The sequence below is a fragment of the Girardinichthys multiradiatus genome, chromosome 11 (assembly GCF_021462225.1).
Source record: "Girardinichthys multiradiatus isolate DD_20200921_A chromosome 11, DD_fGirMul_XY1, whole genome shotgun sequence".
In the NCBI taxonomy this organism is placed as follows: domain Eukaryota; kingdom Metazoa; phylum Chordata; class Actinopteri; order Cyprinodontiformes; family Goodeidae; genus Girardinichthys; species Girardinichthys multiradiatus.
Window position 1 is genome coordinate 34,330,582 of NC_061804.1, and position 14,869 is coordinate 34,345,450.

The 14,869-nt window shown below is 41.0% G+C and overlaps 1 protein-coding gene across 4 annotated transcripts; it reads left to right on the top strand.

Moving 5' to 3' along the window:
- Window positions 1-3,682: 3,682 nt before the first annotated feature.
- slc25a15b (solute carrier family 25 member 15b) lies at window positions 3,683-13,400 on the top strand. Of its 4 annotated transcripts, none has more exons than XM_047378541.1 (8): window positions 3,683-3,803; window positions 4,391-4,522; window positions 6,444-6,533; window positions 7,811-8,123; window positions 9,097-9,234; window positions 12,657-12,832; window positions 12,951-13,109; window positions 13,199-13,400. In XM_047378541.1, exons 3-8 carry the CDS (start codon window positions 6,473-6,475, stop codon window positions 13,318-13,320), a joined length of 969 nt encoding a protein of 322 aa, XP_047234497.1. In that variant the 5' UTR covers window positions 3,683-3,803; window positions 4,391-4,522; window positions 6,444-6,472; the 3' UTR covers window positions 13,321-13,400. The 4 variants fall into 4 exon arrangements, with proteins under 4 accessions (XP_047234497.1, XP_047234499.1, XP_047234498.1 ...); XM_047378543.1 differs by having other exon boundaries at window positions 7,865-8,123; XM_047378542.1 differs by lacking the exons at window positions 3,683-3,803; window positions 4,391-4,522 and adding an exon at window positions 5,480-5,723.
- Window positions 13,401-14,869: the final 1,469 nt, after the last annotated feature.

The window sequence follows — 14,869 nt, forward strand, 5'->3', positions numbered from 1 at the left end:
ATATGGTTTCCAGGCACGAACCCGTCTTTTAAGCATTGCTAACTTTGAACAGGGTTGAGGTCAAAACCATGGCTTAATGTTAGCCTGCTTTTTTTCTTTCCAGAACCAGCTTGGATGTGTTTTTGGGATCATTGTCCTGTTGGACCCTGACTTAACACACATAACGCACATTTTTTCGTACAAAACTTGCTGTTCTGTACGAAACTCACACAACATTCTTCATTCAATCAAACATAGTTGAAGCAGTGCCAGTAGTGAAACATTTATTATTTCAAAACTTGCAACATGCTATTAGGCCTGTTCTAACTGACAAAAAGCACACAGGATACAGCTTGTAATTACGATGTTGCTGAAAAATGTTGCAGTTCATGCACTTCCTACCACTGAAGACCATGAAGTTTCATTGGCTAATTTTAACATGACTACTATCAAATCAGACTGAATCTACCTTAGCATTTTTTATCATTGTTCGATTCCTTCAAGATTTGTTTTTGTCTTTTTGTCAGAAATAAAAAGGTTATTGACAAAACTATGATGAAAAGTTTTTGCCGACAAAATTGACTCTGGGACATCCAACTTTGTCCAAGTTTGAACAGTTAGTTAGTTTGTGGAGGGGAAGTTGAAGTATTTGGAAGTAGCCCTCCTCCATTACTCACTTTGTATGATGCACCAGTACCAGAGACAGTGAATCCAGCCCAGCATGATGCTACCACCACTGTCTTTGGCAGTTGCTAAAGTGTTTTCAGATTTGATAGCCTCACCTTCACTCTGCCTAACATCTTGTTTTTTTCACCAAACATAATATTTGCCTCCTATCCTCTGACCATAAAATTGTTCTTCTCTATGGCTTCTCAGTCAAGCTTAAAAACATAGATTATGGGGCAGGGACTTCTTTCTTGGTGTTTCCCTCTCAGTCCATGGAAATGTAAAACTCACTTCGCTGTGGACAGCGACACTGGTATTCCAGCTTCCAGTTTTTCTGTATTTGGCCCCAATTGGGAGTTGCAGGAGATGCTCAGAAAAAAAGCAGACTACCATTAAGCTCCTAAACGGCCTGGACTTCCACTCTGTCCTAAAATGTGTGGATTTGTTGCCTTAGAAGACAAGGGTGTCAGGAACCCAGTCAATTCACATGGACTCTACCATGTCTTATAGGAAAAGAGGTCAGCCATGCCACAAACATGTTGATGGCAGCAGAAGTGTGTAGTTCAGGGGTGGGCAAACTTTTTGACTCGTAGGCCACAATTGGTTCTAAAATTTGACAGAGGGCCCAGGCCAGGAGAAGATGGATGTAGTATTTGTGTGAACTATTATAAATGACATGTAAAAGCCATAACATCAAAAAGGTTCTGTCCTTTAACAGATAGTAAACCATGGATATGCAAGGTTTATTGTTCAAATTATTTTCCAAATGCATTTTTTTTTTCACAATACAGTAGAGAAACTCATCTTCGGCGAGCCTGATTAAAAACCTAAATGGCCCGAATATGGCCCGCGGGCCATGGTTTGCCCATGCGTGGTGTAGTTTCTCTGCAACGAACATTCATCCACATATTAATAGGGCTGTATGTATAATTTTAACCTTGTGTGGATTAGAGGGGAATCCACAATAAAACTCACAGCTGGTAAGGTTTTTTGCTAGATGATCACGCCACCCTGCCTGAAAAGAACCTTTTAAATGCATTATTAATGACTCACAATTAATATGACATATGCCCATGATGAGTACATGTAGTCCTTTCACTTGCACTCTTTATATCAGGTAATAACACAATAGATACTTGTTCTCTGACACTCAACACAAAAATACTGTTATTTTTTCAATACACTAGTGTAGTCTGCTGTGGCTATGAATTGAGACTTTTTTTTCTGAAAAAAACCTTGAATCAGAAAATGTTGCCAATCTATTAAATGCTTTTCTCTAATGTCTGTTTCACTCTTGACACAAACACATCACACAGATGAAGAGAATCAATTAGTTCAATATTAAAGCCTTGAAGGAAATTGACCCCCAAAATCCAATAACAGTTCCTGGAATCTTTGTTAAGGGAAACTATAGTACCGTAAACAAACACTAAAATAGAAAAGAGAACTGAGGTGTTCAGAGTTTGCTGGCAGCAGTAATACGGAGAGTTAAACTGCCATAACTAGAGAATCTCAATCCACTGATACAACATCAAAAGAATAAAAGGTGTTTCTCTTCCACACATCAGATCCAATCTTGTTTCACACAGAGTTTGAGATGTTCCTGCTCGGGTAAAGGAAGGAGATGTTCTCTCGGAGAGCTCTAAAATTATATCAGGAAAGCAAATTATGCATGAAGTCATTTGAAGGTCTGAGAGCACAAAGTTCCATGGATTGCTCTGATCAAGAACAGGACATTCTGAGACGTTTCTTGATTTGATATATACATTGTTACATATTTCATCGCCAAAAGAGGAAGAATTAATTATTTATTAAACTTCCAAATATTAAACACAGTCAAAGGATAAAATCTTCTCTCTATTACAGCATGTTCTAAAACTAATATGTACTGATGCATTTGATTTCTTAAAGGATAATTGATTCTGAAACACTGATATTTGTTGAACTTGTTGCTGCAAACAACAGCTATTCCTTTCATCAGACTGGAGGTCTGGGCCCTTAAGCCCCTCCACAGTGGCTTTTATTAATTTGACCAGACATGACCAAAACAATATAAAAATAAGCTTTTATTACATAAAGGAAATAGCTAAGCTTATTTTTAGTAGTTCTATCTGTTTTTGTGCCATGTCTGCATACATAACAGAATGACATTAATTATACACAGGATATCCAGTGCCTTGCATAAATATTTATACACCTTGAGGTTTTTCATATTTTGCCAAATATAGCCTTGAACCTCAGTGTGTTTTAATGGGAATTTATGTCATGGACCAACACAAAGTGATAACTGTAAAGTAGGAGAAAAAAGATTCATGGTGTATACACCACTGTAAACATGAAACACGTGGCCTTAACTAAAATGCTGGGCAAGGAGAGGATTAATCACAGCTCAGGTGGTAAAATCTGTTGTCAGGACAACTATTAGTTGTCCACTCCACAAATGGGGTCTTAATGGAAAAGTAGCCAAAAAAAAAACAATGTTGAAGGAAAACATGTGAAAGAAGGCTCTGTCACATGAGAAACAAAATGGCTTTTTGTCCTACATGCAAAGCATTGAATGTGACAGAAAACATAGCATCCTGAACATGCAATCCACCTGGTTACACATGGTGGTGGGAGCATCATGATGTCAGTTGCTTAGCAAAACGGATGGAGCTAACTCAAAAACAATCCGGCTGCCAATGACTGGGTTTTATGCTTACCTTCTAGCAAAATAGTATTCATAAACTTACAACCAGAGGTATAATGGCATAGTTCTGATTAAATCATATTAATGCAATAAAATGGCCCAGTCAAAATACAGCCCTAATTCAGAAACTGTGAAAAGACCTGAAAATGGCTGTGCAGTTGGTGGCACTGTTGCCTTGCGGCAAGAAGGTCTTGGGTTCAACTCCCATCCGGGGGTCTTTCTGCATGGAGTTTGCATGTTCTCCCTGTGCATGTGTAACGGGGTTTTATTTTAACATCACTATTGATGTGAAGTTTGTCAAAATTGGTTTATTTATTCTTCAAATTAATTTTATTTAATCAACAATTTATTTTTTTCCTGACTTTTATTTCTATATACATTTTTTATGTTACTCTTGTCAGTTGGTGGTTACCATAGCAACCAGTAACAGTCAGCTCTTCCCCTTTTTCTGTTGCTGTCTGTTACTGTGGTATGTATTAGGATCAGCTCTGTGTTTTCTTAACAAATATGATTTTTTTACATATATTTTAGATTAATTTAATTATATAATTTTTTTCATATTTGATTTTGCCATATTTTGTAAATGTTTTAAACTGTTATTGTAATTCATGTTGTGTATTTCAGCTGTGTTTAATGTTAGAACTGCTAACTGTTTTATCAACTGTTCATTTGATTACTCAGTAGTTTGTCTAGAGTTATTTATTGTATTTTATTTAATGTATAGGGGCAGAAGCTGCTGGAGCTGCTAACCACCAACTTGTTTATTTGTCTCTTGTTAGGCATGTTTTACTTTTTGATACAAAGTAACAATTCAGTTGCCAATTGTACGATAGTCTTTGAAGGTTAAATATTTGTGTGTACTCTGTTTCTTTTACCACAATATATGTATTCATTGCTAACTGTGTTAAATATAATGTAGAATATAGATGTAAATTTATGTTAAAACCACTATACGATCACAGTCAGCTCTGCCCCTTTTTCTGTTGCTGTCTGTTACTGTGGGGCAGAAGCTGCTGGAGCTGCTAACCACCAACTTGTTTATTTCTCTCTTGTTAGAATAAATACAGAGAACCAGAATGTATCTGTCGTGAAGTCAACCTGCTGGATCAGAACGAACAAGATGGGGTACACATGCATGGGTTCTCTGACATGTACTCCGGCTTCTTCCCACAGTCCCAAAACTGTTAGGTAAATTGGTCTCTCTAAATTGCCCTTAGGTGTGAATGAGTTTGTCCTGTATGTCTCTGTGTTGCCCTGCGATGGATTGGCGACCTGTCCAGGGTGAACCCTGCCTCTCGCTCGTAGACTGCTGGAGATAGGAACCAGCTTCCCCGCGACCCACTATGGAAGAAGCAGCAGAAAATGACTGACTGACTTGAAAATTTATGTAAACAGATGCTCCGTATCAAGTCTGCACGAGATTGAGCTATTTTGCAAAGAAGAAAGAGCAATAATGTCCGTCTCCACATGACCAAGACTTTTGACATACTCTGACTCAAGTAGTGATTTAAAAAAAGTATTGGCTTAGGTGGCTTAATCCAAATTAACACCACACTTTTCATATTTGTGTTTGAAAATTAAAAATTGAAAACCATATATCCATTTCCTTCCATTTTATAGTCATGCAAATAAGTTGAGGTTTGAGTTTCTAACATAACAAAATGGAAAATAATTCCAAGACTGTCAATGCAAAAGGAAGGTTTGTGACATGAGGCACGTTTTATTTAGAAAGTAACACATGAGGGCGCTGTACTCTTCTGTAGGCAGAAGAAACTTTATTTTGAAAAATAAAAAAAGATGAACCGGAAGTTGTTGTTCGGAATGTACCATGCTGCTTCATATCAAAGATCTTAAGTCAGGAGAATCACTCCGTAATATTTTCGTACCCCTAGTTACTTATGCTAAAACTAAGAAGTACGTGAAATAAGATGCTTATAACCTGCTAAGCTGTGTAGTTTTGTTAAACAAAATTGCTTCATCTAATTTTGTTGCAAACGTACATCTGTTTGCATTGCGGAAGCGGGCAGATTTGGTAGGTGAAACTTGAAACAGAGCGAGTGATCTGTAGATTTGTTTCCCTCTGGGCTGGGACGAAAAAACGTTTAGAAAACCCCCATCTTCTCTCGGTTTGACATCTGTGGTGGTCGAATCGTGAAGTGGGTTCTGTTGGGGAAATCATTGACTGGTGCTGGGCGCGATAAGATAGCATTAATATAAACCACGCGTGTTTGATGTGGTGGTGTTAGCCAGCATGAGGTCCAGTGTGGATGCTAGCGTCGGTCAGCAGCTCACAGGGTCACCGTTACTCCTAAAGTTTGACACACAGACTCCGACATGAACCTCTGAGACCCTCTGATGCTCTTCTTTGAACTCATTGCTGTCTCGCGAGGTTTGTATAAACACACATTTGTCATTTCGGCTTACAAAGTTTGGGTTAGCGTAATTATAGGGACTTTCTTCTATTTGGCATTGGAATTAAAAAATTTCTTTAATTAAACTAAGTTTATTAAAAAAAGAGAAATATATTTTTTAATCTTTTTGTCAATATTTTTGGCAAAGAAGACGGATGTCAGCACATTTTTACAATTTAAAATTATTTTTAAATGTTGAAAAACAGCATTTTGGCGCCCCCTGGTGGTAAGTATTTTACAGACAGGTCTGTTTCAACAGTGACACATGGTCTTCTCATGTTACATCTTAAGTTTAAAGGGGTCTCCCCTCTGTCTATAAAACCCTGACTAGTTTAGTTGACTAGAAGGAATACTGTCGGTATTAATTCAAAAATAATTATGTTTAATCTGATGTATAAAACAGGGAAATTAGGCTAAATGCTTTGCAAATTTTGTTAGTAATGCAAACATTTTTTGCCCTTTCAGTGTTTGTATTTTTCACTAACATTTAGTTTTTATTCCCAGAAAACATTGTAGCTCAGGGCGACTGGTTATGAAAGCCACTTGCACATCATAGCAGCTGCAACGGTAGCTCAGCTGCTGCTCTTTGACCTGATCCAATTCTTAGATGAGGCACACATTCCTGCAGACAGCCAAGTATTGAGTAACTGCTTATAACTGGAGTGCTGTGGTAAAATGTGTCCTTTTTTTGTCCCTAGGTTGCTGAGAGAAGGAGAAATCCACTCTGATGACCATGGCTCCACACCCAGTGGTCCAGGCCATCATTGATCTCTCTGCAGGAGCAATAGGTAATTACAAGCGTTAAATAGTGTGCAAACAATTGCTTTGACACTTTGTATCTCAGGCAATATTTACAGGGCCTACCCAAAGTATTTCTACTCCTTGAAATACATTTTTGCATTTTTTGACTTTAGAACCACAAACCTTTATTTAATATACTAGGATTTCATTTGATAGACCAACTCAGATATGTGCATAAGGTTGTAAGGTTCGTTCACCATCGTATTCAACCCCTAGGTTCATACTTTGTAGAACACCTTGAAAGATTTGCCCAATCGGAATAGCTCAGACACAGCCAGATTGGAACATCAGTTTTTTAAAATTTTCTGCAGCTTTTGATCTGGACTTTGACTGGGCCATTCTGAAACATAAATATGCTTTGATGTAAACCATTCCATTGTTGCTCTGGCAGTATGTTAATAGTTGTTGTTCTGCTGGAAAGTGAACCTCTGACCCAGTCTCAAGTCTTTTGCAGCTTCTAATAGGTTTTTTTCCAGGACTGTCCTGTGTTTAGCTCCATCTTCCAATCAACATGTAGTTTATGTCATATTCTTGTTGTTTTCAGATGTTGGACTGAACAGTGCTTCATAAGCTGTTTGAAACTTTGTATATAAAATTATAACCTAACCCTGATTTAAACATCTCCATCCTCTCTGCTGTGCTCCTTAGTCTTCATGATGCCGTTTGTTCCCTGTGGTTCTATAACAAACCTCCGAGGTCCTAACAGAACAGCTGGATTCATACTGAGAATAAATGAAACCCAAGATTTACTAACAAGATTGTTTCTTAAGGAAACTGGTTCCACTGGATTTTATTTAGGAGGATCAGAATGAATGGGGTAGAATACAAATGCACTTGAAACAATATGTTTTAAGTTGTATTGGTTTAAGTTGAGTTGGTTTCCTTCTACATGTCTCATAAAATCCCAACAAAATACATAGAGGTTTGTGGTCGTGAGGTGAGAAGTGGGAAAGTTCAAGCAGAAACAAAACGTTTGCAAGGCACTGTAGTTTCTGTCAGGTTTCTCTAACTTTGCTATCGAGTGACTTGCTAAACCAACTTTATTGTTTTCAGTTGTAGAAATAAAGCCAGAGCTGGACTGGGTGAAGTGATAATAAAACCTCACAGCTCATTGGCTACATGTCTGACACACCAGATCATTCTGATGACTCCGGTCTTTTTCCGGCTCGTTTCTCTCTGTTTCCAGCTCCTGTTTATTCTGCTCAGTTGTGTGCCACACTCTGCAACGCTCTCAGATTCTTATCTCCCTAAACACAACATGTAGGTCGCTTTTCTGGTGTTTGTGCAACAGCCACATTTTGTCCCCTCCCTGTCCTAGGAGGGGCTGCCTGTGTCTTCAGCGGTCAGCCTCTGGACACAGCGAAGGTCAAGATGCAGACCTTCCCCACTCTCTACCGAGGTTTTGTACACTGCGTCGTGTCCACCTATAAGCAAGTAGGCGTGCGCGGCCTATACCAAGGGACCACCCCGGCTCTGATGGCAAACATCGCAGAGAACTCTGTGCTCTTCATGAGCTACGGCTTCTGCCAGCAGGTCATCCGTTTTGCTGCTGGACTGCACAAAGATGCTGTGCTGAGGTAGGAGGACGTTAGCCGCCTTTTCCTCATTAATAACATAAAGCCAATCAGTCAAAAAAAAAATATATACACATGTCCAATATCTACCTACCTACACAATGAAACTGAAACACCTGGTTTTAGACCACAATAATTTATTAGTATGGTGTAGAGCCTCCTTTTGCGGCCAATACAGCGTCAATTCATCTTGGGAATGACATTCTTTGGGGCTTCTCCACACCGTAACTCTCCCGGATGTGGGGAAAACAGTAAAGGTGGACTCATCAGAGAACAATACATGTTTCACATTGTCCACAGAACAAGATTTGTGCTCCTTGCACCATTGAAACCGACGTTTGGCATTGGCATGAGTGACCAAAGGTTTGGCTATAGCAGCCCGGCCGTGGAGCTCCCGACAGACAGTTCTGGTGGAAACAGGAGAGTTGAGGTGCACATTTAATTCTGCCGTGATTTGGGCAGCCGTGGTTTTATGTTTTTTTGGATAAAATCCAGGTTAGCACCTGAACATCCCTTTCAGACAGCTTCCTCTTGCGTCCACAGTTAATCCTGTTGGATGTGGTTCGTCCTTCTTGGTGGTATGCTGACATTACCCTGGATACCGTGGCTCTTGATACATCACAAAGACTTGCTGTCTTGGTCACAGATGCACCAGCAAGACGTGCACCAACAATTTGTCCTCTTTTGAACTCTGGTATGTCACCCATAATGTTGTGTGCATTTCAATATTTTGAGCAAAACTGTGCTCTTACCCTGCTAATTGAACGTTCACACTCTGCTCTTACTGGTGCAATGTGCAATCAATGAAGACTGGCTACCAGGCTGGTCCAATTTAGCCATGAAACCTCCCACACTAAAATGACAGGTGTTTCAGTTTCATTGTCCAACCCGTCCGCCTGTCCGTCCGTCTGTCTGTCTGTCTGTCTGTCTGTCTGTCCTTCCCTCTTCTGTCTAAGTATTCTTCCCTCTTTGTTAGCGACATGCAGAAAGCCTGTGCTGGATCAGTAGCTTCTATCTTCTCCTCACTCGTCCTTTGTCCCACTGAGCTCGTGAAGTGTCGACTTCAAGCCATGTATGAAATGGAGGTGTCAGGCAGGATCGCTAAGACCCACAAGTGAGTATGGTTTTTTTTTTTGTTTTTTTTTTAGCTAGTATTATTCAGGTTATCTGCATTTATACTCATACTGTATTATGCTTTAGAAAAAGACAACCAATAATATATCACGTTTTATTTGGCGAGTTTATAATAAAGGTTCAAGCTGCCACAAGGCACGGAGGCGACATGTTGACGAATGTGATCTGGTCAGATTAGGCAAGAATTTAACTTTCTATCCTACATGCAAAATGCTATGTGTGGTGAAAATCTAACACGTCACCCTGAAAGCACCATTTCCACCGTGGAACATGGTGGTGGCAGCATTATGTTGTGGGAGCATTTTCTTCTGCAGGGACAAGAATGCTGGTCAGAGTTGATGGGAAGATTGATGGAGATGAAAACAGAAACAGAGCGATCTTGGCAGAAAACGGGTAGAAGGCTGCAAAAGACTTGAAACTGACCAACACAACTGCTCTAAATATATAGCCAGAGTTACAGCGGAATTGCTTAAATCAAAGTATAGTTATGTGGAGGAATGGCCTAGTCAAAGTCCAGACCTAAATCCAATTGTAAATACAAAGCAAGACTTAAAAATGCTATAGATTCAATTACATACATTCCTATTCAGTCTAGGGATGGGTACCTTTCACATTTGAACCGATACGGTACCGATACCCGGTACCGGAAATCGGTATCGGTACTTAACAGTACCAGTTTTCGGTACTTTTGTGTGTGTTTATGTGGTAATAAATGTTAACTCATTTAATAATAAAATCTTAAAATTTTTCAGTTTAACATTTATTTCTCAATTTATAAACTTTAATGAATATATGTTTGTAATGTAAGATCTCAGTTATTTTCTCCCATGTTGGCTGCAGACGATGAGTCGCTGACGGTGCCGAATGCAGGAGTTGTAGCCGTAGATCTGAGGCTGACAAAATTTGCTCTTCAGCCTTGAGAAAAATCTTGTGCTTCACCAGGTGCTTCCTCAGATTAGAAGTATTCCCGCCGCTGGCCTTGCACTTCGCGGCACAAATATTGCAGCGTGCGTAATCTGCATCTCATTTTGAAAAGTGGAGCCATACTTTCAAGCGCTTGCCAGCAACCATGTTTGCTTTGTTGACGGCAGCAGCGGCTACTGACGTCATTATGCTCTTGTGCGTGCAATGCTGTGTTCATGTCCGGCATGGAAAATCTCCCACTCTTTCACTCCCTCAGTGTCACAATGATGCGTTTAGGTACCAAGACATGGTACCGTTTGATTTTATGTGAATCTGTACTCTGTAGTACCAATGGAATTCGGTCAGTACCTATAAAGGTTCCGAATTTGGTACCCATCTCTAATTCAGTCCTATTTATACAAATACAGTGCAGTCGACTGATCATGTAAAGCTGGTTGGTAGAAAGCCGTCTTCTTAAAGAAGCCCAGCAGTCCTTGTTGTAACTATAGTCTTTGTTCATCTCAGAACCAAACCAAACTAAAATGTTTCATATCATTTCATTAAGATTTGCAAATGCTTTGAGAACAATTCCTATACTGTTTCTAATCAGAACACGGAGAAATATTTATCAAATTTAATAGCATGCTCGTTGTCACTTTAAAGGTTATAGTTGAATTAAGGTCAATGAATGGGCTGGCCACTAAATAATATTAATATTAATCTTGTTGCTCTGGAACCATTTGCTTACTGGTGTGTTTGGGGTCATTATCTTGTTGAATCCTCTGAAGAGGCATTTCCTCTTCAGCATAACACAACATGACATCTTCAAGTATTTAAATTATTCAAACTGATGTATGAAATCTCCCCATATAATGACTGTTGAGCCACCGTGCTTCATAGTGTACGCCTGTGCCTGTGACCCCTACAGGAATTGGAAAGACCTTGCTTTCATCTGTCCATAAAATGTTTCTCCATTTCTCTTTAGTCAGCGTGTCCTTTGGCAAACTGCAGCCTCTTCAGGAGGTTATTTTCTAACAATAGGACTTCTTGCAGGTAGTTTGGGTTCCCATAGATTGAACGGTCTCGCAAACTGAACTGAACACCTTTCAGTCAATGATTCAGTCACATACAGGGGTTGGACAATGAAACTGAAACACCTGGTTTTAGACCACAATAATTTATTAGTATGGTGTAGGGCCTCCTTTTGCGGCCAATACAGCGTCAATTCGTCTTGGGAATGACATATACAAGTCCTGCACAGTGGTCAGAGGGATTTTAAGCCATTCCTCTTGCAGGATAGTGGCCAGGTCACTACGTGATACTGGTGGAGGAAAACGTTTCCTGACTCACTCCTCCAAAACACCCCAAAGTGGCTCAATAATATTTAGATCTGGTGACTGTGCAGGCCATGGGAGATGTTCAACTTCACTTTCATGTGCATCAAACCAATCTTTCACCAGTCTTGCTGTGTGTATTGGTGCATTGTCATCCGGATACACGGCACCGCCTTCAGGATACAATGTTTGAACCACTGGATGCACATGGTCCTCAAGAATGGTTCGGTAATCCTTGGCATCTAGCACAAGTATTGGGCCAAGGGAATGCCATGATATGGCAGCCCAAACCATCACTGATCCACCCCCATGCTTCACTCTGGGCATGCAACAGTCTGGGTGGTACGCTTCTTTGGGGCTTCTCCACACCGTAACTCTCCCGGATGTGGGGAAAACAGTAAAGGTGGACTCATCAGAGAACAATACATGTTTCACATTGTCCACAGCCCAAGATTTGTGCTCCTTGCACCATTGAAACCGACGTTTGGCATTGGCATGAGTGACCAAAGGTTTGGCTATAGCAGCCCGGCCGTGTATATTGACCCTGTGGAGCTCCCGACGGACAGTTCTGGTGGAAACAGGAGAGTTGAGGTGCACATTTAATTCTGCCGTGATTTGGACAGCCGTGGTTTTATGTTTTTTGGATACAATCCGGGTTAGCACCCGAACATCCCTTTCAGACAGCTTCCTCTTGCGTCCACAGTTAATCCTGTTGGATGTGGTTCGTCCTTCTTGGTGGTATGCTGACATTACCCTGGATACCGTGGCTCTTGATACATCACAAAGACTTGCTGTCTTGGTCACAGATGCGCCAGCAAGACGTGAACCAACAATTTGTCCTCTTTTGAACTCTGGTATGTCACCCATAATGTTGTGTGCATTTCAATATTTTGAGTAAAACTGTGTTCTTACCCTGCTAATTGAACCTTCACACTCTGCTCTTACTGGTGCAATGTGCAATCAATGAAGACTGGCTACCAGGCTGGTCCAATTTAGCCATGAAACCTCCCACACTAAAATGACAGGTGTTTCAGTTTCATTGTCCAACCCCTGTAGAGTTAGATGCATGGCTGGTTGGTGATGTTGGACTGCTGTTGTATTTGTTTGATGTATGTAATTATGCTTGACTTGTGTATGAGCAAAAATGGGTGTGGTCTGTCTGAAGCACTGTGTGGTCGGTGGTGACCTCCATCATGAGGAACGAGGGCCCGCAGGGCTTCTTCCAGGGACTGACCACCACCATAGCCAGAGAGGTTCCTGGGTACTTTTGCTTCTTCGGTGCCTACGAGCTCTGCAGGACTGGATTCGCAGACTACATGAAATGCGACAAAGATGACATAGGTATGGGGAGCAGAGTGTGTGTGTGTGTGACAGTGTTACGTTGCCTAACTCTCTCCTTTTAGTCCGGCTAATATGCTGTCACCTTGCATTTGTCGTAACTGATCACTGTGTGTTGAAGGTGTGGCTCCCATCGTATTCAGCGGCGGTTTTGGGGGGGCATGCCTTTGGTTGGTGGTCTATCCCATGGACTGTGTCAAATCTCGGATTCAGGTCATGTCAATGACGGGAAAACAGGCAGGATTTTTCAAAACCTTCATGACCATCGCTCGCTCTGAAGGTAGGCACGAGCAGGAAAAGAAGGAAATGCAGAAAGACTTGTAGCTTTCCAGTTTTTGATCAGATTCCCATCTTGTTTCCTGTGTTTAGGAGTGAGGGCGCTCTACTCCGGGCTCACGCCCACCATGGTCCGCACCTTTCCTGCTAATGGAGCTCTGTTCCTGGGTTATGAGGCCAGCAGGAAGCTCATGATGAAGCAGTTCGACGACTGAGCTGCTCTGTGAAACTGCCACACTCCCTCTGTTGTACTCTCCATGAAACAGTTTTAATACAGTCTTTCCATGTGTCTTTATCTTGATGTTAAATGTATTTTTAGATTTTTTTTAGGCCCGAGCAGAAAAACTGCAAGGGCCTATTGTAATTGCAAGAATTCTTATTATTCTTTGTTTTGTTTTTTTTTCGTTGCGTCTTTGCGGGGCAATATGGGGACTTTGCCATGCCCCAAAACTCACCAAATTTTACCCAAAAATGTCCCTCGCGTAAAATTCTTGTTCCTTAATGTTGTTGTCATTGGGCGTGGCCAAACCACTTAGACGCCCCCAAACGTGAGTTAGGCCGAACCGTAAGTCATAGAGATCTGAAATTTGGCACACTGCTAGAGCTCCTCAAACCAAGAAAATAACTCTCTGGGGGGGTATATGCCCTAAAACGCACAGGAAGTCGGCCATTTTGGGTCAAAAGGCGGATGTTTGGCCGTTTTTCACTTTTACTCACCTCAAACTTTAACAAACTCCTCCTAGGGATTTTGAGCTATCGGCTTCATATTTTGGTAACATGCAGTTAAGGCATGGGGGATTAAAAGTTATCAAAATCCTGAGTTTTCGGCCATGTTTAGGGGGCGTGGCTGGGACACGAACTTTGTGTTTGCGCCGAAAGTGAAAAAATGCAATAACTTCCCCGAAGAAATGCCAAATCACACCAAAGTTGGCATGAAGGAGGACCTTCAGGTTCCCTACGATCCTATGGGGTCATACGTTGACATCATCAAAGCCATGCCCCCTCAAAACAGGAAGTCACATTTTTCACTTGGAAAGGTACCTCTCTGACCCTCTTGACCCAATCAACTTGAAAGTGTGTCAGAAGACAGATAACTACCACATACATCATCTGATATGTACCAAATTCAATGTGATTGAACCTATTCCAGTCCCCAACAGACATCTGATGACATATTTGGTGGGCGTGGCCTAATTCGTCCACAGCGCCCCCTAGAACTTTTAAAAAATGTGCCCCAAGCCATGCTTTGACTGAGGAATCTGAAATTTGGTACACATTGGTAACTTCTCAGGCCCTACAAAAAAGTCTCTTGAAGCATTGGTCCACACCCAGCAGGAACTCGACCATTTTGGATTGAAGTTGCCATTTTGTCCCTGTTTGGAGCATTTCTAGCCCGCATATCTGAGTGAACTCCTCCTACAGCTTTTGACGTAGAGACGTGAAAATCACTCAGTATACTCTTAAGGCAATGGGAATCAAAAGTTATCAAAAGCTTTTTGATACATGAAAGTGTGTGGGCGTGTCTAAGCCTCAAATTATGACTTCTCGCCATAAAACATGCAATTGATATAGCTCCTACAAGGAAGGTCACAGAGACCTGAAACCTTCTGAGATTGATTGGCCTCTGGCCCTGAACAATATTCACTGATCAGATGCTGACATCATTGAAGCCCCGCCCCCTGAGAACAGGAAGTGTCATGTTTTCCTTTAGAGAGTCAATGTTTGATGTTCTTCACCTAATCAATGTGAAACTGTCCCAAATAA

What these genes read in the sequence shown, in the direction of transcription:
- slc25a15b (XM_047378541.1), top strand. Translation starts at nt 6,473, where the DNA reads ATGACCATGGCTCCACACCCAGTGGTCCAGGCCATCATTGATCTCTCT. An exon ending in CACAAAGATGCTGTGCTGAG is followed by an intron (nt 8,124 to 9,096) that starts GTAGGAGGACGT and finishes CCTCTTTGTTAG; the next exon opens with CGACATGCAGAAAGCCTGTG. An exon ending in AGGATCGCTAAGACCCACAA is followed by an intron (nt 9,235 to 12,656) that starts GTGAGTATGGTT and finishes GTCTGTCTGAAG; the next exon opens with CACTGTGTGGTCGGTGGTGA.